Genomic DNA, 24470 nt, shown 5'->3' with positions numbered 1-24470 from the left:
GGGAGGGGGGAGGAAGGAGGTAGGAGGAATTATATATCATGTATGTGGACACTCAGTTTCTCTTCTCAGACCAATGCATTGGAAAAAACAATTAGCTCAGTGTTCAATCAGGTAAACGATCCACACATACCTTTCCCCTCTATAGAACAAGCCTCAGACATAGGATAGAGCAGACATACCATACAATACAGCAGCAAGACAGTTGCGATATTTCAGAATTCAACCGTTCATTTTCACATCGGTCACATTCACAAGAACTGCCGGACAGCGCGCACGGGGGGAGCATTACCTTGGTTAGATTGCTTAGAGCTAGGTATTGAGAAGATAGCTGAGACACTCTGCGCATAAAGCTTTTGCTGGCAGCTTGCTCCTCCCACAGCTGCTGAGCTTTTTCTTTTAGCCTGTTGAGCTGAGGCTCGTGGCAGCTTATTTCCTCAAGGACAGACTGTAAAGCACAAGCATGTTACTATTAAGTGCGGGTGCGAAAGAGCAAGCAAAAAAGAAAGCAAGCAGCCCTGTTAACATGGAAATTCATGCCCTGGCCGTTAGCAAGCATCTTAAACAAAGGCAACAGTTGATCATTACACACATGATACAGTCACAGAAAGGAAACAACACATGTCATCAAGAAGTGCTGCGACACAAAATCTGCCTGAGGATTGAAGTAGGCCCCAAAATTGGATGCAGCCTTTAGTTGATCATGCTGGCACCCTGATCTCCAAGCATTTATTAGGAATTCATGATACAGGAAACCAGGCTAGGGATGGCTTGATGTGTTTTTAGGCCCTTATCACCTGTAACTTTTGTTGTTCTCTCCTCTTTGCAGGGAGGTCATGAAGTCGACTACTGCTTTCTTGCACCATCTTCTCAGTTGTGTTCAGCCAGTCCTGGAGAGGCTCAGCATTTGCTTCAAAGTCCTTCATCTGGATCTTTAAGTTCTGTGGAGACATATGATGTGCACATTTAAAAAAAAAAATCAATGCACCACTATGTTTGCTGCAATGTTATTATGCAATCTATAATCCAAACACAGACGTATGCATACACAGGTATGCTAAGGTGTGAAGGGTTCATTTCAGCTCTGCTTTCTCCCCTATCCTGAACAAATGCTCAGGGGAAAGGCTATGTTTGGTAGCCAGAGTGGGAAAAATGATTTGAAAATGGATGTCTTCACAGCCAAGAGCTGTAGGACTTAGTTGAACCATTACTTTCTGATTGTAATTTGCTTTACTTCCAAGTCCTTATAAATAAGCCTTAAAAAGCCCTTGCTGACTGCATTTTTTTCCCCATGGACTCATTCCATTGATTGTTTTAGATATTCTCCTCTCAGCCAATGTGGAGTAAAAGCTCTAACCAGCATAGTTCAAGTAATTTAGTTTTCCTCAAGATTTTTAGACCAATTTTCTTTTCTTTTCATCCCTATCACTTCAGAATGAAAGATTTAGAATGTGGATCTGAAACTTCTGGGTTTAGAAGGATTAATCCCAGTCCATGTGAAAACAGCACAGGATGTGTCCACTGTACTGTGTGACATCTCTCCACACATCCACTCTGAGACAAGGAAGGCCTAAAATCAGTATAGCTCCATTGTCTTCGGAGCTGATTTACATGAGGTGAGGATCTGGCCCAAAGAGTTTCTTACATTTCCTGTCAATGCAATTTAAAACTGACCTAAAAGGTATTTTCTATCTCAACTAGAAGTTAGGGGCTTGAAACTGGAATCACTGGGAGAGATTTTATGGCCTATTATGTTCATCCAGTCTGAAGTTCTGTGTCATGGCCCCTTCTGGACTTGAAGTATACTGTGTAGTTTTAAAGATGTTTAATTTCCTATGCTACTTGAATTAGACATTTTGAAAGAAGCAGACTATGTGGTGTCACATTGTATCTATGACTAAAATTGGGTAATTCTTAGTTACATTTCAGTGAAACAAACTTGCATGAAGGCCCAGACTCTGATAGTCTTACTCGTGTTTAATAGTACCTTGCTATTTGAGCTGGCCCATTTAAATCAGTCAAACTACTCATGGAGCAAGGGTATCAGAGTCTTGCCCTAAAACAATGCATTTTCATGCACCTTGGCTATTTGGTGTATTGGATGAAGCTCAAGCAGCTGAGGTTGGGCCAGATTCCACCATTCTCTACCTTGACTAGTACCTTACTATGTGAGCTATGCCATTTAAATTAATGAGATGACTTGTTTGGTAAAGAACTACTCAATGGGAGTAAGGGTGGCAGAATCTGACCCTCTCAATTTAGCCATTTTCCAGTTGCATCAAAGGAGAGGTACTTAGAACTAGTTGTCATAGAGCCATAGATTCCAAGGCCAGAAGGGAGAACCATGTCATCTAGTCTGACCTACTATTTATCACAGGCCACCACCACCACCCAGCATCTGTTCACTAAACCTCAACCAAAATTAGGCCAAAATATTACAGCCACAGGAGATTAATTATTATATGTGATAGGCAGAAAATAGGAGGGACCGAGACACAATAATACCCATTTAAACCCAGCAAGTGACCCACACTCCATGCTGCAGATAAAGGCGACTCCCCCTGTTCCCCACAAGCCACTGCCAATGTGATCTAGGGAAAAATTCCTTCCTGACCTCACATATGGGTGATCAATTAGACCCGAAGCATGTGAGCAAGAGCCAGACAGCAAAGCTGACCTTACTCAGTAACAAGAAACGTAAAGTACTCAGTCTATCAAGACGCTTACGATCAGAAAGGCAAAAGAAAAAAAATAAATAAAAAGCTTTCTAGCCAATCCATTCCCCATTTGACTGGCTCCATACCTCCAAAGCATATTCCTTCTGGTGCAGGGTAGAGAGAAAATTTTTCCAGTCTTCTTTAGCAGTAACAACTTTGGCCTGGATAACTTTAGCCTTTTCTTGGGGCAGAATAGTGCTCACCAGTTCTCCCTTGAACACCACAATGTTTAGTTTATGCTGGCCATTTTCACTTTCAGATAAGGATTCCTTGGCAAAAGAAATTAGCCAATTAGTTATAGATAATGTGCAGAAAGAGCTTTCACAATCACACTAATTCATATTTGTTTAAATGCATTCCACTTTATACCCAGTAAAAATCAGAGGCTTTAGGGACAGCAACAACCTGGACCAGAGGTACCACGAGCCTAAACGAAAGGGATTCTAACAAACTAGGACTGTGTGTGAACTCATAAAATGACCCATTCTTTACTGGGATAGGATACGTCTTTGAAAATTTCAGTGTGTTGTAAGAAGAAGCAATACTAGGGATTCACTAGGTGACAGGTAGACTTTGCTCAGAGTAGATATTGAACCAATACCCAGGTATGGTGGTCTCAGTTACTTTGCTACTGAAGAGATCATCTTTTAGGTGACATACACAGTGTAACTCACTTGGAATCATCAATAACCACAGGCCTTTTAAAACAAAACAAAACAAAAAACAAAAACCCAAGAGTGTCGGGTGTTCACCCTGGTTTTCGGGATAAATGCTAATTGCGGTTAGTTACATTCTACTTAGTTACTTCCGCAATTCAAGGTATTCTTCACTTCATGGAGCTATTGCATAATGTGGATATGTCAATGAACAGATTTCAAAGTTCCACTTCAGAAGTACTGTATTTCAGTTATGGGTGAAATTTCTATGTATAATTTGTAAACGTATTTTGTGAATCTCTGGATTGAAAGGAAATATATAACTAAAGATATTTATGATGATGATGATGATGATCAGAATTTCGATAATATAAAGCACCCCAACGCAGTGCTCGTGGGCACCATGGCATTTATGTGCGCCCACCTAGTGCCCAGCGGGGGAGAGAAGCCATGGCCCCGCACCTGCCAGACAGAGAACTCCGGGGCTGCGGGCGCCAGTGTTCTCGGTCCCTGGCAGGCGCGGGGCCCACCTAGAGCCCAGCAGGAGAGAGAATCTTGTCTCTCTTAAATCACTATCTGACTGTGGTACAATTACCTGTATTTTCTGTAGACTTGCCAGTGCTTCATTGATATTTTGAGGCATGTCAAAACATTTGGCGGCGGTGATTTTTGAACTGACCAGCCACTGTTGGAAGTCCCTGAAAGCTGTCCGGAATCTCTGCTGCAAAACCTGCTCTTTAGTCTGACAGCCCTTTGAAGCTTGTAGACAGAGGCTGAGTTTGTCATTTTACAGAGTTAAATGAAAACAGGGGGGAACGGGAGATTCAGTTAGATACAATAAAATAGGCATTTCCACAGGTATTACACTAAGTTTATATATATATATAGTTTGTTATATATTATATTATATAGAGTTTGAGACTAAAAGCAACTGAACAATCTGTTTAGGGTTAGATTGTGTTCTTATCTTACATGGCCATGGGGGAAAAAGCCACCATCTCCTTAAAAATCTAAGAGGTCTAGAATGCATACTTCCCACCAGCACAAGCAAGTAAGAGGGAGTGAGCAGAGCCTTGGCTCCACCCCGACATTGCACCAGCCAGCAGAGCTGAGCTGAAGTGATGGCAGTAGGGCAGGAGGGACTAAAATGAACACTGTCCTTTTTCACACAGATTTTTTTCAAAAAGGTTTATACTCCAGACTGATGCTTCGGAGGTAGGCCTTGGAGTGGTCCTGTCACAAGAGCATGATGGGGAGGAACACCCTATGCTTCATCTGAGTAGAAAGTTATTCCATCGAAAGACAAGGTACTCCACAATAGAAAAAGAGGCACTGGCTGTGAAATGGGCCGTTGAAGCCCTACGGTACTACCAGGTGGGGAATCACTTCCAACTTATCACAGGTCATGCACCCCTGCGATGGCTCCATTCTATGAAAGACACTAATGCCAGAATTATGAGATGGTACCTTGCCCTCCAATCATATGAACTTGAGATACTTCACTACTTGGGCCGAGCCCATGCAAATGCAAACTTCTTTTCCTGGGTAGGATTGGGAAAGGAGAAGAGGGGAGGCAACCATCTGATCTGGACTTGAGGGGGAAGGTGTATGATGGGGTGTACCAATTCCACACTGGGCAACGGAGGTGGTACAATCATTGTGGGCCCAGGCAGCCACGCCCCCTTTCCGCTGCTGCACATGCTCCAGGTGGAGAAACCAGATAAAAGGAGGCAGCCCAGCTCAGTCAGGGCAGTTTGGACTGTCTCTCGCTTGGGTCCCTCCTGCGGTCCTCGGACTCCCTGGTTTAGGAGCTGGAAGTTGGGGTCCCTCTGCGGCCAGGTAATCTTCCATCAAGGACACTGCCTCAGTGAGAGCTCTTGGCCGATGTCAACAAACCAGTATGATAGCCTCCGCCACTTGAGGCCCGGTCAACTTCTCAGGTTCCAACTATCTTCAGCAATAATCACGGAGTTGCTGAGCCACCGCCAAAGGTCAGAATGTTTCAGGGCTCACCCCAGTATGGCAGCCTTCACGTCAGCATAGTTGAGGGCTTCTGTAGGATTTAAGTTCTGGTAGGCCATTTGTGTGGGTCCAGTTAGGTATGGGGCCACAAGAGTAGCCCAGTGCTCTGGAGGGCAGCGGGCCACCATGGTGACCCACTGAAATGTGACCAAGAAGGCCTCGAGGTCATCTCCAGGTCCCATCTTGGCCAGTCTCACTGGTAACCCAGTAAGACTGTTCTCTGAACCCTGGCTCACCCCAGCAGGTCTGGGTGGGCCCCTAGGTTGCAGGAGCACCGCCATCTGCTGAACTAGCTGTTCTTGCTGGGATTGGTGTTGTGCAGCTAGCTCTGTAATCAGCTACTGCTGCTGCTCTTGGTGGTGGGCCATCTGTTGTTTTGTTGAGCGGCCATTTGCTGTAGCAGCTGGGCTTGTTGTTATTGTTGCTGCTGGCTTTCCAGCATCCATTTTAATATCTTGTTGGTATCTATGGTGTCTGTGTGGCTCTTTCAAATAGCTCTCGTTGGGTTCGTACTCTTAGTAGGACCCGACCAGTGCCTACATTCTCCACCACATGTGACGGGGGCCCTGCATGTTGAACTGGGGTGCCCTCATCGGCCTAGTGCAGGCTTGGTACACCCCATCACCAGGTTGTCAGGATTCCCCGTTAAGTGGGTGATTTCGGCCAAGTGGGTCTCAGGTCCCCTGACGGGAGTCACTTAGCCGACTAATCCGTGGTCTTGGGACGGACAAAACAAAACAACCAGTCTGGAGCCCTCTCCTGGCTGGGCCAGCAGTGGCACTTGGTGAATTAGCCCCCCGGACAGGGTAAAGCAGCGAGCAGGCTGCAGCCCTGGGGTAGGGCAAAGCAAGCAAACAACCTAGAACCCTGCAGCCTTCTGGCTGGGGCAGGCAGTATTACTTGGAGAATTAGCCCCCGGGCAGGACAAAACATCAATTAGTGTATGGCCCTGGGTGGGGCAAAACAAACAAACAGTCTGTAGGCCTTATTTCCCTCTGGACTGGGATGTAGAGCAGGCAGCAGCCTCCTTAGCAGGCTGTGGCTTGGCTTCCCAGGCAGTCTCCGCCGTCGGCGAGTCGCCTGGAGTGTAGTTGGGCTCTACCGCCAGCAGCATTGCAGGAACCAGCAGTGTACGTCCTTCCTCCTCTGTCACCTGCCCGACTGAGCTGTGCTGCCTCCTTTTATCTGGCTTCTCCACCTGGAGCATGCGCAGCAGGGGAAAGGAGGTGTGGCTGCCTGCCCCCACAATGATTGGTCCCCAGCAGCCCAGTGCAGGGTTGGTACACCCCATCACACCCTCCTCTGCCTGATGTGAAAAAGGGATGCGAACTTGGGTCTCCTACACTGCAGGAAAGTGTCCTAGCCACTAGATTATGGGATAGTCTCTCAATCTTGCCTGTGGAAGCTTTTCCACTTTGTACAAAGAACTAAATAATCATTGAAGCAGGGATTTGAATTCGATTCTCCCACATCTTTGGTGAGTGTCCAAATCACCAGGCTATAGAGTTATTCTCACTCTCTCTCTCTCTGGCCCGCTCTCTATCTGTTGTCATTCACAGTGGCAATTCTTAACCATTCAAAGCTGAGTCTTATGGCTCAATCGAGGCCTTAAAAAACAAGTTGGCAATTTTTTCAACCTTTATTGCCATCGAGTTTAAGGCAATCGATAAATAATCGATCCACTGTTTACTTGTCAATTTCTAACTTATGATATCCTAGATCAAAATGTATATGTTATACGCACAGAGTATTGTTTAACTGTATATAAGATGAATGCTTACCTATTGTACTCTTTAATTAACCCTGAAACTTTTGCAGAATAGGTACTCAAATCCCTGGAAAATCTACAAAGGTCATTTAACTGAGTCTTGAGCTCTTCTGCCATAGTCTCTGCCTTTGTTAGAGCATCCAGAGTTTCCTGGTGGGGGAAAAAAAACAGCAGTGTGAAAAGAACTGAAATTGTGGCTGTTCAATACTGTTGTCACCAATTTAGATGAGGTGTGCTTTACACTGTTTGTGCTATGTTAAAGTGAGATTGTACCATTGCTCAGAAAGATGGGAGGTGTACAGTTCCTCAGCGCTGTAACTTTTAAATAAACAAATAAATAAAATCAACACAGAATATTTTAAATGTTATGATGGCAAAGTGTTTGGTACTTCTGCAAGAAATACTGTCATATACAGTTCTTGTGTAAGATCTGGCCAATATTTTTAATTCTCAGGGCCTAAAAGAAGGCTCCCAAAATCAAATTTAGGTACCTAAACAGAAATTGCCTGATTTTTCAAAGGTGCTACACACATCCTATTCCCATTAACTTGCAATAAGATATTTACTATCTTATTAGCTATCCCTTTCCTAAAGTTTCCTATCATTTTATCTTTTATGACTGCCGCTGCACATTGAGCAGGTGTTTTCAGAGAACTATTATTTATCATGATTCCAAGATCTCTTTCCTGAGTGGTAACAGCTAATTTAGATCCCATCATTTTGTATAGTTGGGATTATGTTTTCCAATGTGCATTACTTTGCATTTATCAACACTGAATTTCATCTGACATTTTGTTGCCCACTCACCCAGTTTTGAGAGATCCCTTTGTAACCCTTTGCAGTCTGCTTTGGGCTTAACTACCTTGAATGGTTTTGTATTGTCTGCAAATTTTGCCACCTCACTGTTTACTCTTTTTTCCAGATCATTTATGAATATGTTGAATAGGACTGGGCCCAGTACAGATCCTTGGGGGACTCCACTACTTACCTCTCTCCATTCAGAAAACTATTTATTCCTACCCTTGGTCATCTGTCTTTTATCCAGTTACTGATCCATAAGAGGACCTTCCCTGTTATCCCATGAGAGCTTACTTTGTTTCAGAGCCTTTGGTGTGGAACCTTGTCAAAGGCTTTCGGAAAGTCTAAGTACATTATATCCACTGGTTCACCCTTGTCCACATTATTAATTTTCCTTAGGACTCTTAATTTTTAGTACTTCCTACTTTTTTACTATCAATTAGATTATAAAGTAGAGGCATACACAGTAAGACTTCTGTTCTTCTGCATTCTACCTATTATAAGTCAGCATATTCGTTATTACAATAGCAAGTATATTAGACAAGTACTACATTCAGCTACAATTTGTATACAGTATAAATATTAACAAGCAACATTTTGAAGTCTCTTGAGATTTTAAGGAGTTTAATATTTGTTTTTAAGTACAAAATCTCTGGTAATTACTGTACATGTGTTGATAATAATACAAGGTTAAAAATAGTATGAGCCAAGGGGAATTTTGCATATTCATTCCCATAATGTTTAAAGTGGTATTACAGCCTCATCAGACCTGCTGCTGCATACTGAATGCTGCATACTGGTACTGTAAATCTGCGTATCAGAGAGGAATTCTGTGAAAGGGGAACTAACTAAGCAGGAGATGGAGATTAATAATCTCAGGTTAAAGGAAGAATACCTCGGGGAGTTTAGAACATTTCAGATCTTCAGTGAAGGAGTCATAGTGCAAACGTTACATGGCTCTCTCACTCTATTGGGACTACTTTGGTGCAAAGCCAGCCGAAATTGAAACACTGGGGCATATACCAGGGCTTTGGAGCTGTGCTGCGGCTCCGCTCCAGTTCCAGGTAAAAACCTGCAGCTCCACTGCTCCGGAGCTGCTCCGCGCTCCAGGCTCCGCTCCAAAGCCCTGCATATAACATTCACAGTTATAATATTACAGGAATCTTTTTGCCTCTGCTGTGGAAGATCAGCTTGGAGAGAAGTAAGAAGGAGAAAGCATTTTGACTGCCTCTCTCTCTCTCTGTCTTGAAGTAGTACTGCTGAGCTAGTTAAGGGAACAGTTAACAAGTAGATAGTAGCTTCTAATTCCTCTTCTCTAAATGTACACCGATAGTTTATAATGCACAATGTCAAGATGTTCTGAGAAATGAGAAGAATAAACTGGCAAAAAGCAAGGATTAAATACAAGGAAACATGATGCCTATGATGGCTATCTGACCTTATGGAAAACCACAACATACAATATCCATTTCTGCAATCATGTGCTTTTGTGGCTTGAAATACTGAGGGAGTTGGAAGGAAAACTCAAAACTAGCATTCACTGTGTCTGCCTCTGCTGAAAGGCCCTGTTTTCAGTGTCGGGAGAGCTGATAAACGTATATTATGCCTTGTACAATGGAGGCCAAAGAGAAATGTCTCCATAAAAACACTGCACATTGCGACTCCCTTTCAAAAAGTTTACAAAGTCATTACTAGAAATTTCAGCTTTGAATTTTACATTTAAAAATGTATTTCAAAGCTTTCTACTTGTCCTATGCCTGTGTATTACAGTCACTTGCTGGTAAGAAGTTTTCTTCGACAGAGTACTTGTATATTTACAACCAAAAAAGGATTAGAGAACAGAAAGTGGCCTTACTTTTTCTTGGTGCCAGCATTCAATTATTTCTTTATCAGTTTGCGTGCCGTCCAGAAGGGTCAGCTTTTGAGAACAGGCTGTAAGAAGCGTGGTGAACTGTTGCAGGGCTTTTTCCAGCTGAGCAGCCTGTGCTGTGAACTCCTGCTCCGAGGAGGCCATTTGGCTAACTATATCCTCCAAGTTGTTTTGGGTTTGAAATATGCTCTCTTCCCACTGCTTCCAGTCCGACTGCAGGGCCTGCATCTCCGCATCTAGCAGTTCACACCCACTGGGAGTTGTGTTCTGTTTCACTGCAGGAGCCAGTGTCTCAACTTTGCTTAGGCGGCTTGCACCAATCTGCCTGGAATCTATCAGCTCCTGCAATGGAACATTGCCATGGTAACTGAAAGTGCTGTGATTCACTACAGCTGGAAATCTGAACACTTACAAATGGAGGGCAGCACATTCTACTGGGAAGTAACAGCCAGCATTTTGTGGTGAACAAAGCAGCAGTTTCAACAAAAACATTTGCACAATACCCACACCATCTAAAAATTTAAGTGAAAGGTTAAAATAAAATTAAAATAACAAAGCAGACAGAATGCTTTAAACAGAGTGACTCTGAAGCTAGTATACTCTTAAATTTTCAGAAGAGTAAGAGAAAAACAACTTTCCTTAGACAATGCAAAGAAGCTTTTTTAGATTAAGATGGGAAAAAACATGTTATCTTTAATATAATAAATGCTAGTGTGTAGCTGATCTCAATTGTTTTAAGGACACGTAAACAGAAATGTGAAGTGCAGAAGGAGTGCTTTGCAATTCTGCCCATAATTTGTGATGCACCATTATTGGCTGCACAATTTCTTGCTTTCCGTGAGACAGCATGTTGTGTCATATTTGATTTCATACATAAATGTGAGATCACATGCTGTCATAGGAACTATAAAAGACCTCTATAACCTGGGGGAATATAGCATGGAAGAAGAATCTCTTTAAATAGCCATCTGTGCAGCATACGACCCTAATATCAGTAGTACTTTAGTGCCCCCCAATCATTCATGTATTTATCTCTCAACAGCCCTGTAAGGTAGGGAAGAACTCTCCCCATTTTACAAATTGGGGAACTGAAGCACCTGATAGATTAAATGGCACAATAAGGCTATGACTGAAGTGGGAACTGAACCCAGGACTCTTTCGTGTCAGTCTAAAAACCTGCCTACCAGACCAGCTTCCTACACTTTGCCTTAATCTAAAACTCCTCTATGAACATCTGAAGTGAAATGTTTTGACAGCAAATATATGTGAACTCTGCTCTTATACTGCATGCATAATTTGCTCTGGAGTGTATAAACACAGACAGTGACAGGGCCTCAGAGATTCAAGTGGGGCAGGGAGCGTGAAAGGAGACTCCCTCACTCTACAGGCCCCATTGCATCAGCACTTCCCCAGTGCAAGGATTGATCTCTCTGTGCACCCCAGGGCACACATTGCCCTAACAGGACAGGAAGGGGTGTGGCAGAGGGGTGGCCCTGCCCTTGTCTCGGTTTCCTCTCCATATAGCTCTGCAGATAGGGCAGGCATACTCGGAGGACCAAGGTGATGCAGCCTGTGTATTGGCCCATTAAGACAGCGGTTCTTAACCAGGGGTCTGCAAGCAGGTTTCAGGGGGTCCACCAAGTATGTCCACTGTTAGACTCGCTAGGGCCCAGGGCAGAAAGCTGTGCAGGACTGCAGCCTGAGCCCCAACACCCAGGCCTGAAGCTGAAGCCTGAGCAACTTAGCTTCATGGTGCTCCTTGTGGTGTGGGGCCCTGGGCAATTGCCCTGCTTCTTACCCCTTAATGCTGGCCCTGGGTTTTATATTGAGAAAAACCGTTGTGGCACAGGTGGGCTGTGGAGTTTTTATAGCATGGGGGAAGAGGGGCGGCTCAGAAAGAAAAAAGTTGAGAACCCTGGCATTAAGGCACAATTGCTCTCTGAGCCCACTGAGATGCTGCTGCTTCCAGTGTGGACCTGTGACTGAAAGCCTCAGTTTTGGTTTTACTTAAACCACAGGCACAGCAGCTGAGAACAGAGTTTGGCATAGCAAGTGCACTCTCAGCTCAGTGAAAAGTAACAACCATTTCAAACAAATAAAGGGAAACAGTATCTTTAGATCCCACAGCACTTCTGGCCATGTCCTGTTTTAGTGCCCAGGGACAAAATTACAGGTAAAACCAGTCCAGTTGACTTTTCTTACCTTAATTTTGGCTAGTTTTTTCTGTATGGCTGATGTATCTCCAGATGCATCTGACCAGCGGTGCAGCTCTTCCTTTGCAGAATGGAGCCAGTCTGTGAATTCGTGGATGGCATCAAGGTATAGCAAATGGTCCTTCACAATGTCTTCCACTTTCCTCATTTTCTCCTGTCAATCACATGGAAAACAGACTCATTTGTGCGCTTAAGGAGTAGCATAATCTTTGGTCTCTCCTCCCCTTCAGTTTGCAGTGCTGTTTTGCATGCTGTTTGCAGGGCTGCCTCCAAAGTATTCATGTTAATAATTGCCTTATAAACTACCTACAGTAAAGAGTTATTTTTTGCCTGGTCCTCCCCTTCCCCATGATGCCTCAGCATTAAAGATGTGCCCAGTTTGGCTGAGGAGAGGCGAAACTAGCTTCCCCAAAGTGCAGGAGAAGGGGAAAGTGTGAGAGCAGAGCCATGGCCCTGCTTCCCTTCTGCACCGGCCAATAGGGAGGCTGTAGGGGATGGGAGAACACTCAGTATATCCTTTAAAGGATGGCAAAGCTGCTGCTGTGCTGATGCAGCATGTGCTCCCTTGTAGACCCAGACAGCATTCTGGTAGAGTGAGCAAAAGTTGCCAACTTTCACGCTGTAAGTAAGCAACCCGGCTTTCACAATAAGCCAAAAAACAAGTTTATCCCATTTCACTGGCTGTAGTTTAGATGCACAGTCTGGCCTATCCTCCAAAGTACTTGCAACCCCTCCCAACTTGGTATTGTCCACAAACTTTATAAGTGTACTCTCTGTGCCATTATCTAAATCATTGATGAAGATATTGAACAGAAACAGACCCAGAACTGATCCCAGCGGGACCCCACTCAATATGCCCTTCCAGTTTGACTGAACCACTGATAACTATTCTCTGGGAATGATTTTCCAACCAGTTATTCACCCACCTTATAGTAGCTCTATCTAGGTTGTATTTCCCTAGTTAGTTTATGAAAAGGTCATGCAAGACAGTAACAAAAGCCTTACTAAAGTCAAGATATACCATATATAGGCTTTTATATAGGCTTTTATATTTTATATAGGCTTGCAGAATTCAATTTTTATTTATTTAAATTTTCAAAGTTGGGCAAAATTATGGTGTTTAAAGGATTTTTTATTTAAATTTTCAGTTGTGCGAAGTTATGGGGGGTCAGACAATAACAATATTTAAAAACAGTGGATGTTGAGATTCATCAAGTTAAAGCTTTATAACCATTAAAACACAAATTGTCAACTTCACATGTCAAAACATACAAAGTAAATATCCTTAAATCAAACTGTAACAAGTTCTCAGCCAGCATTTTTCTGATTTTGCCTATCTGTACATTTCTATTATTATTGGTGGAAACATTTTTTCATTGTGCCTGTGTCTGGTGAGTCTATCAACATTTACTAATAAATATCTAATCCTTCCAAGCCTAACCTTATGGAGAATATTATATTGCCGGCCCCTCCTTATTAAATGGAGTAAATTCCAATTTGAGTACTTCTGCTGACTGCAGCTGAGGCATAATGGCATGGGGAGAGAGGTAGTCTCTCAGACAGGCAGGTCCCAACCCATTTAGGGTATACAGGGCAGAACGGAAACATACATAGGTTATTCACCTACCACTAAAAGCCCCTCAGGGATGAAACATGTCAGCTGTGCTGCTATGTTACATAGCTTCAGGACAGGAAGGAAAAACAAAGAAATATTGTATCCAATAAGAAACTAGTTCTGTGGCCTGTGTTACGGAGGAGGTCAGACTGGATGGTCACAGTGGTCCCTTTTGGCCTCATAATCTAGACATTTATTAATCTATTGCTTACAATCCAACTTTGCCTCCGGGACACTGCAAAGAAGGTGGAGAAAAACAGAAGACCTCCGAAAAATTGGTCCAATGCAAAGAAAATCCTCCCTGATCTAAAAACAGATGATTTGTCAGACCTGCAGCACCTTAAAAAAAACACAGCTCCTACACTACACCGGAGGGAGGGCAGCTAGCAGGAGCAGGAGGCTTTTGAAATGACACAGAAAGTATAAATATGGTGCGGGGGTGGGCATACAGGAGTCAATTAGCTAGCCTGGGTACTCACCCTCAGCCAATGGGAAAGTGGCAGACCTGAGGGAGGGTGGGCTCCCCCCTTTGCCACATATGCCCCCTTGCGCGTGCATGCGCACACACACACTCTTTCTCTCTCTCTCTCTCTCTCTCTCTCTCTCTCCTTGGGCACCAGGTTGCATCTCCTGCAGTCTGTCAAAGATCCCTCCCTTGGTGAGCTTGGGGGAGGACATTGGCAGAAGGGGTCCAAGAACAAACAGTTTGTATCCTCTTTCCTCAGAGACCATAAAGATGTGCCCTATGACATGTCTAATATTCAATGGCCCATAAAACAGATACTTTCATCTTCATCTTCTTTATAGAAATGTGTTTTCTGTTCATTAAAGCAATTTGTTCTTCTCTTGTGCTTGTGTAAAACACCCCCCCTTCTTTCCCATACATACACAAGTGAAACATGATGGAAATAAATGAGAAAGAAATAAAGTTTTAAAAAAAGGAATTGCAGAAATATCATTGTATATAAGACCTCAAGCTTGAAATATATAGATCTCACTACTCAACATTCATAAATATTCCATCTGATAACCCCAATTTCCCAAGGGAAACAAATCGTTGCATCCCAGTGAATTACAGCAAATTAAATTAGACTCTATCTTAATAACTGAAGCAAAAAAGCCAAGAAAACGTCAACACTTACATGGCTTTTCATGCAAGTAAAATTATTGAAATTGAGTGCCAGGGCTGCCCTCTGATTATGTTTCAGCATAAATATGCAAGCGGGATATTATTTAGGATGTGGTCCTTTAATTGCCTTCTATGTTGGTTTTACAGAAGTGTGTGTAAATATGCTCATTACTTGAAATGGAACTGAAATCTTGGCACAAGCTCATTTATCAAAACAAGTATGTAAAAGTTTGCTTTCTCTTATGAGGCATTTACCTTGGCCACAGTGGTGATGTCACTAAACTGTGTTTTCAGTTCCTCTTCAGCTGCTTCCCTGATAGAAGCATCCTCAGTTTTCTCATATAGTTCCTTGGCTTGTTCAGTGAGTCGATGCAGGTCACTAGAGTGATCCTCTATATCAGAAACGATAGCCTGGAAGTGATCCAGTTGAGAAAACTTCTCTTTCAGACCAATCTGGGTCTGTAAAGGCTGTTCAATTTTGTGATCCACTGACTCCAACCACTGGTCGAGCTGGCTTTTCCTCTCCAGATGGTCATTCCACTGCCTAATCACAGACTCCAAACAGCTTACATTAAAGACACAGATACAGTACAGGTCAGAAGTCTTGCAGGCCTTAAGGAAAACCAATTCAGTGGCACTATAATACTCACCTGAGGAGCCCCATGGAATAAGTGCTGCCAAGGAGAGCAAGTGTTCTACAGCCTAGCACATTGACAGATGCTGTTCAGAATGTAACCCCTCTTTCACTAAAACTACTTTCACTAAAAAGTAGTATTTTGTAACAGTCAAACTGCCTGAAATTCAATTGTGAAAATTTTCACAACCATATTTTCAGAATTTCACACAGCCCCAGAACAGTGAAGTGCAATCAAAAAGTTTTCATTCGCCATTTTACTGGTAAGGTGATATTACCTGTTGTAGCCCAATTCCCTCTTCATAATTGTACTGAATACAGCAATTACACTTTAAAAAATTCTTCTGATTAGAAAGACTCTACTGGTCTGAGAGATATTTCATATATTTTAGTGCAGAATACAAACAGAACCAGTAAATGTCTGAAATCAATAGACATCTTTTAATCCACTGTACCTTTTCAAACTATCAGTATTTTACTTACTGGTAAAAAAACCCACCTTTTATAGTTCTTATTGTACACGTGTCTCATACATTTAGAATACATATCCTCTTCCAGATATCTTCTGTATCTCTCTTTAGCAAAACTGACCCTTTCCATTTATCAGTTCAAACTGTTGCTACTTCAGACCTCTTCACTATCATCTGAACTGTTACAGTAAAAGCTGTTTTATCCAGCATGTTGTGGGAATAGGGGATGCTGATAAGTGAAAAATGCCGGTTAACTAAGAGGGAGGGAGTTTGGGTGTGGGTAGGTGTGGGGCTTGGGGCGCAGGAGGGGGTGTGGGGCACAGGTTCTGGGAGGGAGTTTGGGTGTGGGCGGGGACTCGGGGTGCCGGATCCGGGGGCGCTCACCTCGGATGGCTCCCTGCAAGTGGCAACCTGTCCCGGCTGCTCCTAGGCAGAAGCGCGGCGGGCGGCTCTGTGTGCTGCCTCCACCCACAGGTGCCACCCCCCAAGCTCCCACTGGCCACAATTCCCAGCCAATGGAAGCTGCGGAGCTACCGCTTGGGGCGGGGCGGGGGCAGCTTGCGGAGCCGCCTCTTATAGCCTTGGCCTTCACAATGCACAGTCAACCTGTGGAATTCTTTATCGGAGAATGTTGTGAAGGCCAAGACTATAACGAATTAGATAAGTTTATGGAAGATAGGTCCATCAGTGGCTATTAGCCAGCATGGGCAGGCATACAAAACCATGCTCTGCAGTGTCTTGAGCCTCTGTTTTCCAGAAGCTGGGTGTCGACAACAGGGGATGGATCACTTGATGATTTTCTGTTCTGTCCCTTCCCTCTGAAGCATCTAACATTGGCCACTATCAGAAAACAGGACACTTGACTAGATGGACCATTGATCTGACCCAGTATGGCTGTTCTTATGTAGAAGACCAGGATTTCACCCCAAGTTTCTGTCATAAACTGGCATAAACTGGGGTGAATTTAGCCACAGAATCAAGTGAAAATTTAGATAACATTTATCATTGTAATCTTACACACACATCTCTATCAGAATTGTGGAATAGGGGTGGGGGGAAGTGCTAATAAATGAGATAGTTGGGTAACATTGACTAACTCCAGACAAGGAGGTGCTCTGCAGGTTTCACATGAAACTCCAGTGTACCTTAATCCTGACTCCTGAATAAAAAACAGCCCTTCTCTCATAACAATAATAAAAAGTGCAGCAGTTCAGTAATTATTGAAAAACTGACAATTTTTGACTGCTCAGTTCTAGTTCTCTCAGACTACCAAGCACACTGAACTGTGGTCGTTTTCTTATTGAGAGAAGTATTTTTGCAGTGACCATAGATTCATAGATTCTAGGACTGGAAGGGACCTTGAGAGGTCATCGAGTCCAGTCCCCTGCCCGCATGGCAGGACTAAGTACTGTCTAGACCATCCCTGATAGACATTTATCTAACCTACTCTTAAATATCTCCAGAGATGGAGATTCCACAACCTCCCTAGGCAATTTATTCCAGTGTTTAACCACCCTGACAGTTAGGAACTTTTTCCTAATGTCCAACCTAAACCTCCCTTGCTGCAGTTTAAGCCCATTGCTTCTTGTTCTATCCTTAGAGGCTAAGGTGAACAAGTTTTCTCCTTCCTCCTTATGACACCCTTTTAGATACCTGAAAACTGCTATCATGTCCCCTCTCAGTCTTCTCTTTTCCAAACTAAACAAACCCAATGCTTTCAGCCTTCCTTCATAGGTCATGTTCTCAAGACCTTTAATCATTCTTGTTGCTCTTCTCTGGACCCTTTCCAATTTCTCCACATCTTTCTTGAAATGTGGTGCCCAGAACCAGACACAATACTCCAGCTGAGGCCTAACCAGAGCAGAGTAGAGCGGAAGAATGACTTCTCGTGTCTTGCTCATAACACACCTGTTAATACATCCCAGAATAATGTTTGCTTATTTTGCAACAGCATCACACTGTTGACTCATATTTAGCTTGTGATCCACTATAATCCCTAGATCCCTTTCTGCCGTACTCCTTCCTAGACAGTCTCTTCCCATTCTGTATGTGTGAAACTGATTTTTTCTTCCTAAGTGGAGCACTTTGCATTTGTCTTTGTTAAACTTCATCCTGTTTAACTCAGACCATTTCTCTAATTTGTCCAGATCATTTTGAATTATGACCCTGTCCTCCAAAGCAGTTGCAATCCCTCCCAGTTTGGTATCATCCGCAAACTTAATAAGCGTACTTTCTATGCCAATATCTAAGACGTTAATGAAGATATTGAACAGAGCCGGTCCCAAAACAGACCCCTGCGGAACCCCACTCGTTATACCTTTCCAGCAGGATTGGGAACCATTAATAACAACTCTCTGAGTACGGTTATCCAGCCTGTTATGCACCCACCTTATAGTAGCCCCATCTAAATTGTATTTGCCTAATTTATCGATAAGAATATCATGCGAGACCGTATCAAATGCCTTACTAAAGTCTAGGTGTACCACATCCACAGCTTCTCCCTTATCCACAAGACTCGTTATCCTATCAAAGAAAGCTATCAGATTGGTTTGACATGATTTGTTCTTTACAAATCCAAGCTGGCTGTTCCCTATCACCTTACCACCTTCCAAGTGTTTGCAGATGATTTCCTTAATTACTTGCTCCATTATCTTCCCTGGCACAGAAGTTAAACTAACTGGTCTGTAGTTTCCTGGGTTGTTTTTATTTCCCTTTTTATAGATGGGCACTATATTTGCCCTTTTCCAGTCTTCTGGAATCTCTCCCGTCTCCCATGACTTTCCAAAGATAAGAGCTAGAGGCTCAGATACCTCCTCTATTAGCTCCTTGAGTATTCTAGGATGCATTTCATCAGGCCCTGGTGACTTGCAGGCATCTAACTTTTCTAAGTGAGTTTTAACTTGTTCTTTTTTTATTTTGTCTGCTAAACCTACCCCCTTCCCATTAGCATTCACTATGTTAGGCATTCCCCTTCAGACTTCTCGGTGAAGACCAAAACAAAGAAGTCATTAAGCATCTCTGCCCATTTCCAAGTTTCCTGTTACTGTTTCTCCCTCTTCACTAAGCAGTGGGCCTACCCTGTCTTTGGTCTTCCTCTTGCTTCTAATGTATTGATAAAAAGTCTTCTTGTTTCCCTTTATTCCTGTAGCTAGTTTGAGCTCATTTTGTGCCTTTGCCTTTCTAATCTTGCCCCTGCATTCCGGTGTTCATCCTTTGTAATCTGTCCTAGTTTCCATTTTTTATATGACGCCTTTTTATATTTTAGATCATGCAAAATCTCGTGGTTAAGCCAAGGTGGTCTTTTGCCACATTTTCTATCTTTCCTAACCAGCGGAATAGCTTGCTTTTGGGCCCTTAATAGTGTCCCTTTGAAAAACTGTCAACTCTCCTCAGTTGTTTTTCCCCTCAGTCTTGATTCCCATGGGACCTTACCTATCAGCTCTCTGAGCTTACCAAAATCTGCCTTCCTGAAATCCATTGTCTCTATTTTGCTGTTCTCCCTTCTTCCTTAGAACTGCAAACTCTATGATTTCATGATCACTTTCACCCAAGCTGCCTTCTACTTTCAAATTCTCAACAAGTTCCTCCCTATTTGTTAAAATCAAGTCTAGAACAGCTTCCCCCCTAGTAGCTTTTTCAACCTTCTGACCAGTTCAGTTTACACTGAACTCTGAACTCAAGCAGAGGAATCACCACATTGTCTTTCTCCGTATTTTTTTCTCAGATAAGCACTTCTAAATTACATTTCATTCTGGGCCAGATTCTGCCAGCATTACTTACTTCGAGGAGCACATTACATTTCAAGTAGTCATCAGTGGAACTACTTGCAGTGTAAGGTACTCATCACTGGGAGAAAGGATGTCAGAATCTGGCCCTATGTTTAAAGAGAAATACAGTGAGTTTACCTCTGATAGCTCATTGAAGTGTTGATGATATCATTCCATACATCCTTTAACGTTTGTAGTTGGGTCTGTATCATCTTCTGCCCTTCCTCATTACTGCTTCTAAGGGCTTGTTCACCTTTACCAATGGCCATGTTCAATTTAACTTCACCTTCACCTTTCATTAAAAGGATCTCCTGTGCAGCAAAAAGGATCACATGTGTCAAATCCAACCATCCAGCAAACATAAAGGAAACCTCCAAGTTGTTACTCCTCTAGCAATATTCACCATTGTCATTTAGTTCATTTACCCCTTCTGCACCATACTTCTGTGCATCCCTAGTCAACCTGGACCATGCTTTCTCAGGACTGCCTCTATGTCAAAAGCTTGCTTCCTTCACCAAGAAAAGTTGGTCCAATGAAAAATATTACCTCGCCCATCTTGTCTCTCTATTTATATTTATGCAGAAGTTCTGTAGCAGCAAAGCATAAAGCCATATAAGTGTCACCTGGTGCCTCCTATGGCATTTACCTATTTTGCAGCAGCTAATGAATAGCTATGCCCTCAAGTTGTATGACTGTGGCAGGAAAAATCCCTCTGTTTCCATGAATTAAACTCTAATGCAATTTTGACCTGATGTGCTAGCTCATGTAGCCCTGTGCTTTACCTGAATTTGCATCAGCCGCCTCTCTAATGTGGCTTTGCTGCCGACAGTGCTCTTTGCAGAAGCCAGCTTATCTTGAACATCTTTCACCCAGGACCACATACTCTGCAGTGCTTCCTCCAAGGCTTGATGCTCCTGGAGGGCAACCTGACATGTTCGCAACTTCTCCTTGACAGTTTTGACTAGGTTTTGATAGCTGGTGAGGTTTTGCGAAGCCAGACGTACTTCCCTCCCAGCACCATGTCCTTCTTCATTTAAAGCTTGAGCCCTCTGGGAAAGTTTAGCAAAGGATTCTCTAAAAGAAAGATTTGGGATTGACAATTAATTTTAGAAACCACGTGAACTGTTATTGCCATAGTGAGGATGGAAAATTACTTAATGCTGCCAGCATAACCAAGTTTGACTGCAGTCAGACAACTCATAGTTGCTAGAAAAGTTATTTGAACAAAGCCAAATTTGAGTGTATAATATGAAACTCATATATTGATTTAAAGTAACATAAATAACCTTAATGAGGGCCTACACTCTTGCTTTAACAATAACTGTTTGGTGGCAACAGTAATCAAGCTAAAAGCAGCGATCAGTGCGTTCTAATTTTATTTCCCATGACATCCACCTCTACTGATATTGCCAATTCCCTCTCCAACATGTAATCTATCTTAAATATTTATCTGACTCCCATTACAGTAGTATCAGAGCACTTCACAACCTGCGAGGTAGGGAAGTATCATTATCCCCATTTAACGACCGGGGAAACCAAGACACAGGAAACCAGAGCTAAGTGACTTGCCCAAGGTCACATGGGAAGTCTGTACAGAACAGAAAACTGAACCCAGGTCTCCCAAGTCCTAAACTAATACCCCTGGATTATCCTCCCTCTTGTTCCTGTATGTACTATGCTGAAGTCACATCAGACAAAAACCGTGCTGGAACAGCCCTGGAATGGATGGATGAGGATCGTGTAAGTACCTTCTTTTAGTATACTGTGAAGTTTAGCAAAACAATTGAATAATATTTTTTTTCTTCCTTTTCCAACAAACTATAAAATATTTGCACTACTACACAGTATACTAAAAATGGCAATTACCTCGTCCACTAGCTGATTCCCAACTCAAGTAGGATTCCATGGCTGAGAGTTTCATGGGCACAGTGCTTGGAGGTCAGCATATGAGCGTGCAATCCAAGTGGAACTGGATACCAGGGGGCAAAGCAAGAAAACAAAAGTTTTTAAATGGACAATGTGATAACTATTACTATCAGTGTGACTTTTGGGGGACATCTAAACCATATTGCTAAAGCTGAGGGTGCTGTGCTGTAGTGCTGTGCAGATCATCTTTACTAACAAAGTTACTTCAACTTCCCCTTAATAGAAATGAGCCTAAGCCATTAAGTTTGGATCCATATTCAAATTCAAATTTCCCCAAAGTCTGGAGCTGTTTGGACGCAGCCTCTTGTAAGCTGTTCCTTTGACAAACTGCATCCTCCAGCACCTCTCTCATATACTACCCAGTCAGTTCATTTAACTATGGCTGAACAGAAGAATTAAAGAACAGTGGCAACAGGACATTAGAAAACGTGTTTTTATACCTTGCAGCCAGTAACTCTTCAAGAAAATTTTCCACTTTCTGCACCTCATTTTTCTTCTCTGGGATGTGCTGTTTGCTCTCTCCTAGTGCTTCAGTACTTATCCTTTCCTCCATTTCATGGATCCACAGGGTCAGTTTCTTGTGCTGATCCTCAAAGCTACAGAACAGAAAAGTATCCCTTTAAAAGCAATTCCTAGGTGTGCAAAGATACTATTGAGTTTATACAGTATAATGCATACCCAGTAGAGCAGAAAAGCAGGCTGGATACCACTTTAACTTTTAGTGAATGAGAGCTCCACACACAGCATACTTCTGCAGTGACTACTAATCTAAAAATACTCAGCAAGGCTCTAAAAATGTTCAGCGAGATCATTCCAAAATTTAAAGTGACAATGCTTGTATTTATTACCATATTCAGTAAAGAAAAAGAGGCTAAAACAAAGTCTCTCCAAATCTTGCTTGTAATTAAAATTTAAACCAAGTTTGTTTTTGTTTTTTTTAAAAGATGTCTAAAATTAGGCTCTTAAAATCAAACTTAGGCACATAAACAAGTGATCAGATTTTAAAAAGTATTGTGCACCCAACAGATCCCACTGAGGTTAATAGGAGTTTCTGTATGATCAGCATTTCTGAAAAATAAGGCCATGGATTTAGGAGTCTACTTTAGTTTCCCTTTTCTGAAAATCTTACTTCAATGCACATGCAGGCACACACGAAATTTCCATCTGATCTCATCTTGCTGTTTCATCCAACTACCCATTAATACTATTCCTGTTACATTAGCAGTAAACATATTCTGAGCTAATAAATACCTTAGAGCCTTTGGCTTTTGAGTTTGTTTAATCTAACATACAGAGCCCAATTGTTTCCCCAAAATTATTAGCACAGAGATGAATCTCTGAACTTCTCTCCAGAGGAGGGGGTGAACCGGTCCATAGTTATTACTTCTTTAACTGCAAGTTTTAATCTCAAATCATCATCTATATCCTCACAGTCTGAAAATTTTAGCATCCACTGTACTGCCCCACCTCCAAGCCATTTTATAATAAAGTTCTGCAGCGCATCTGGTTCTACTGAAATAACCCACCTTCCCAGTTCTAAGGCACAGTCTTCCAGAGCCTCTTTATCTTTCAGGCATTGTTTCAGGAACCCCTGGAAGTCTTGGTGTGACTTTGCTATCTGCTCCTGGATACTGCTCACAACTGGTTTGGGTAAATAAGCATACACATTTTCTCCTTGCTTGGAGACAGCATCTAGTTTGTTCTGTCCCTCACTAATCGAGTCCAACACTCTCTGTGCGAGAAAAAAGTACAGATTAAACAAGCAGGATTAGCCAATAGCTAAGGAAGCACTGTATACACTAGGGATGGCCAGACTTCTCTAAGAAGTTCAGAGCCAATGTCTAGTAGTGGAACTGATTACAAGTGGACCATTTTATTAAAATCTATGATGGATGGAATGGACAATTCCCATCTGTTCCCAATACATACCCAGCCCTCTCTGCTTGTTTTATGTAATCTCCAAGACTATGGGCAGACATTTTAGGGATTACGGTTATTTACAAGAATTGGAGCAGCGTTTGCCCTGTTTGCACTCTTTTCCATGACAGATCAGATCAAGGAAGTCCTAATATATCATATCATTGTATATATCATGTCAATAAGGCAGTGAGCAATAAAGTGTGAAGGAGTGGGAAGAAGAAAGAAAGATATTGTAGGGAAAGATAGGAAAGGGATAAGGGACAGAGTGAGAGGAAGACAGAGACAAAGGAGAAAATAGGATATAGAAATTTGCAGACAGGAAGCAAGAAGAGTTTTAACAGAACAAAAAATCCCACAAGCTGAAATACATTTGGTTGACATCTTTTGGATGTGGTACAGTAATTTATTGCTATTTGGATCCATTTTTATATTTTCTTTCTAGAAAAAATGTATTTATCAGATTTCTGTAGATGTAAATTAGGTAAGACATGGATGCAAATTGCCAAAAGTAGCTAATTATCACCTCTTGATTTGATAACTCTACCTGCAAATCATGTAGCTTTGCTTCTATGGCTTTGCTGTCCCCAGACCTATCAGACGACTCTTTTACTGCTTCCTTCATCCCAGAAAACCACTCCTGGAATTCCTGCATCGAAGCTTTTAAAAAGAAACCGAAGATATGAACAAGTTTCCAAAAAAGGCGTTTTACGCTTGTACAATCCAAAATACCAGTGCAAATATCTTATCATCCCTCATTGGGGGCCTGATCCAAAGCCTGTTGGAGCTAAAGGAAAGACTCTTATTGACTTCAGTGGCCTTTGCATCAGGCACCATAAGACTGGCCTTGGTGATAGACTATATAGAGCATTTGTGTGCTATAAAGAGATGTTTTATAACAAGGGGGATTATAATGGGACTAAGTGGAAGATGAGAAACACAGGAGGATTTCATCAGAAAAGGCTGAATTG

General features: G+C 42.5%; 1 protein-coding gene across 2 annotated transcripts in view; it reads right to left on the bottom strand.

The window, feature by feature from the left end:
• SYNE1 (spectrin repeat containing nuclear envelope protein 1) overlaps positions 1-24470 on the bottom strand; it is a 475430-nt gene that overhangs the window by 241991 nt on the left and 208969 nt on the right. For both annotated transcript variants that reach the window (XM_034765383.1, XM_034765382.1), the window contains exons 48-60: positions 24047-24159; positions 23109-23314; positions 22023-22178; positions 20439-20730; positions 19795-19967; positions 15041-15350; positions 12031-12195; positions 9814-10170; positions 7174-7310; positions 3966-4143; positions 2801-2983; positions 795-938; positions 290-445 (exon numbers count right to left, since the gene is read on the bottom strand). In XM_034765383.1, the coding sequence (XP_034621274.1) occupies positions 290-445; positions 795-938; positions 2801-2983; positions 3966-4143; positions 7174-7310; positions 9814-10170; positions 12031-12195; positions 15041-15350; positions 19795-19967; positions 20439-20730; positions 22023-22178; positions 23109-23314; positions 24047-24159 (2570 nt within the window). The remainder of the gene's footprint in view (positions 1-289; positions 446-794; positions 939-2800; positions 2984-3965; positions 4144-7173; positions 7311-9813; positions 10171-12030; positions 12196-15040; positions 15351-19794; positions 19968-20438; positions 20731-22022; positions 22179-23108; positions 23315-24046; positions 24160-24470) is intronic.

This window comes from Trachemys scripta, chromosome 3 (assembly GCF_013100865.1).
Source record: "Trachemys scripta elegans isolate TJP31775 chromosome 3, CAS_Tse_1.0, whole genome shotgun sequence".
Lineage (NCBI taxonomy): Eukaryota > Metazoa > Chordata > Testudines > Emydidae > Trachemys > Trachemys scripta.
This window is presented reverse-complemented; position numbering and strand designations above follow the sequence as displayed.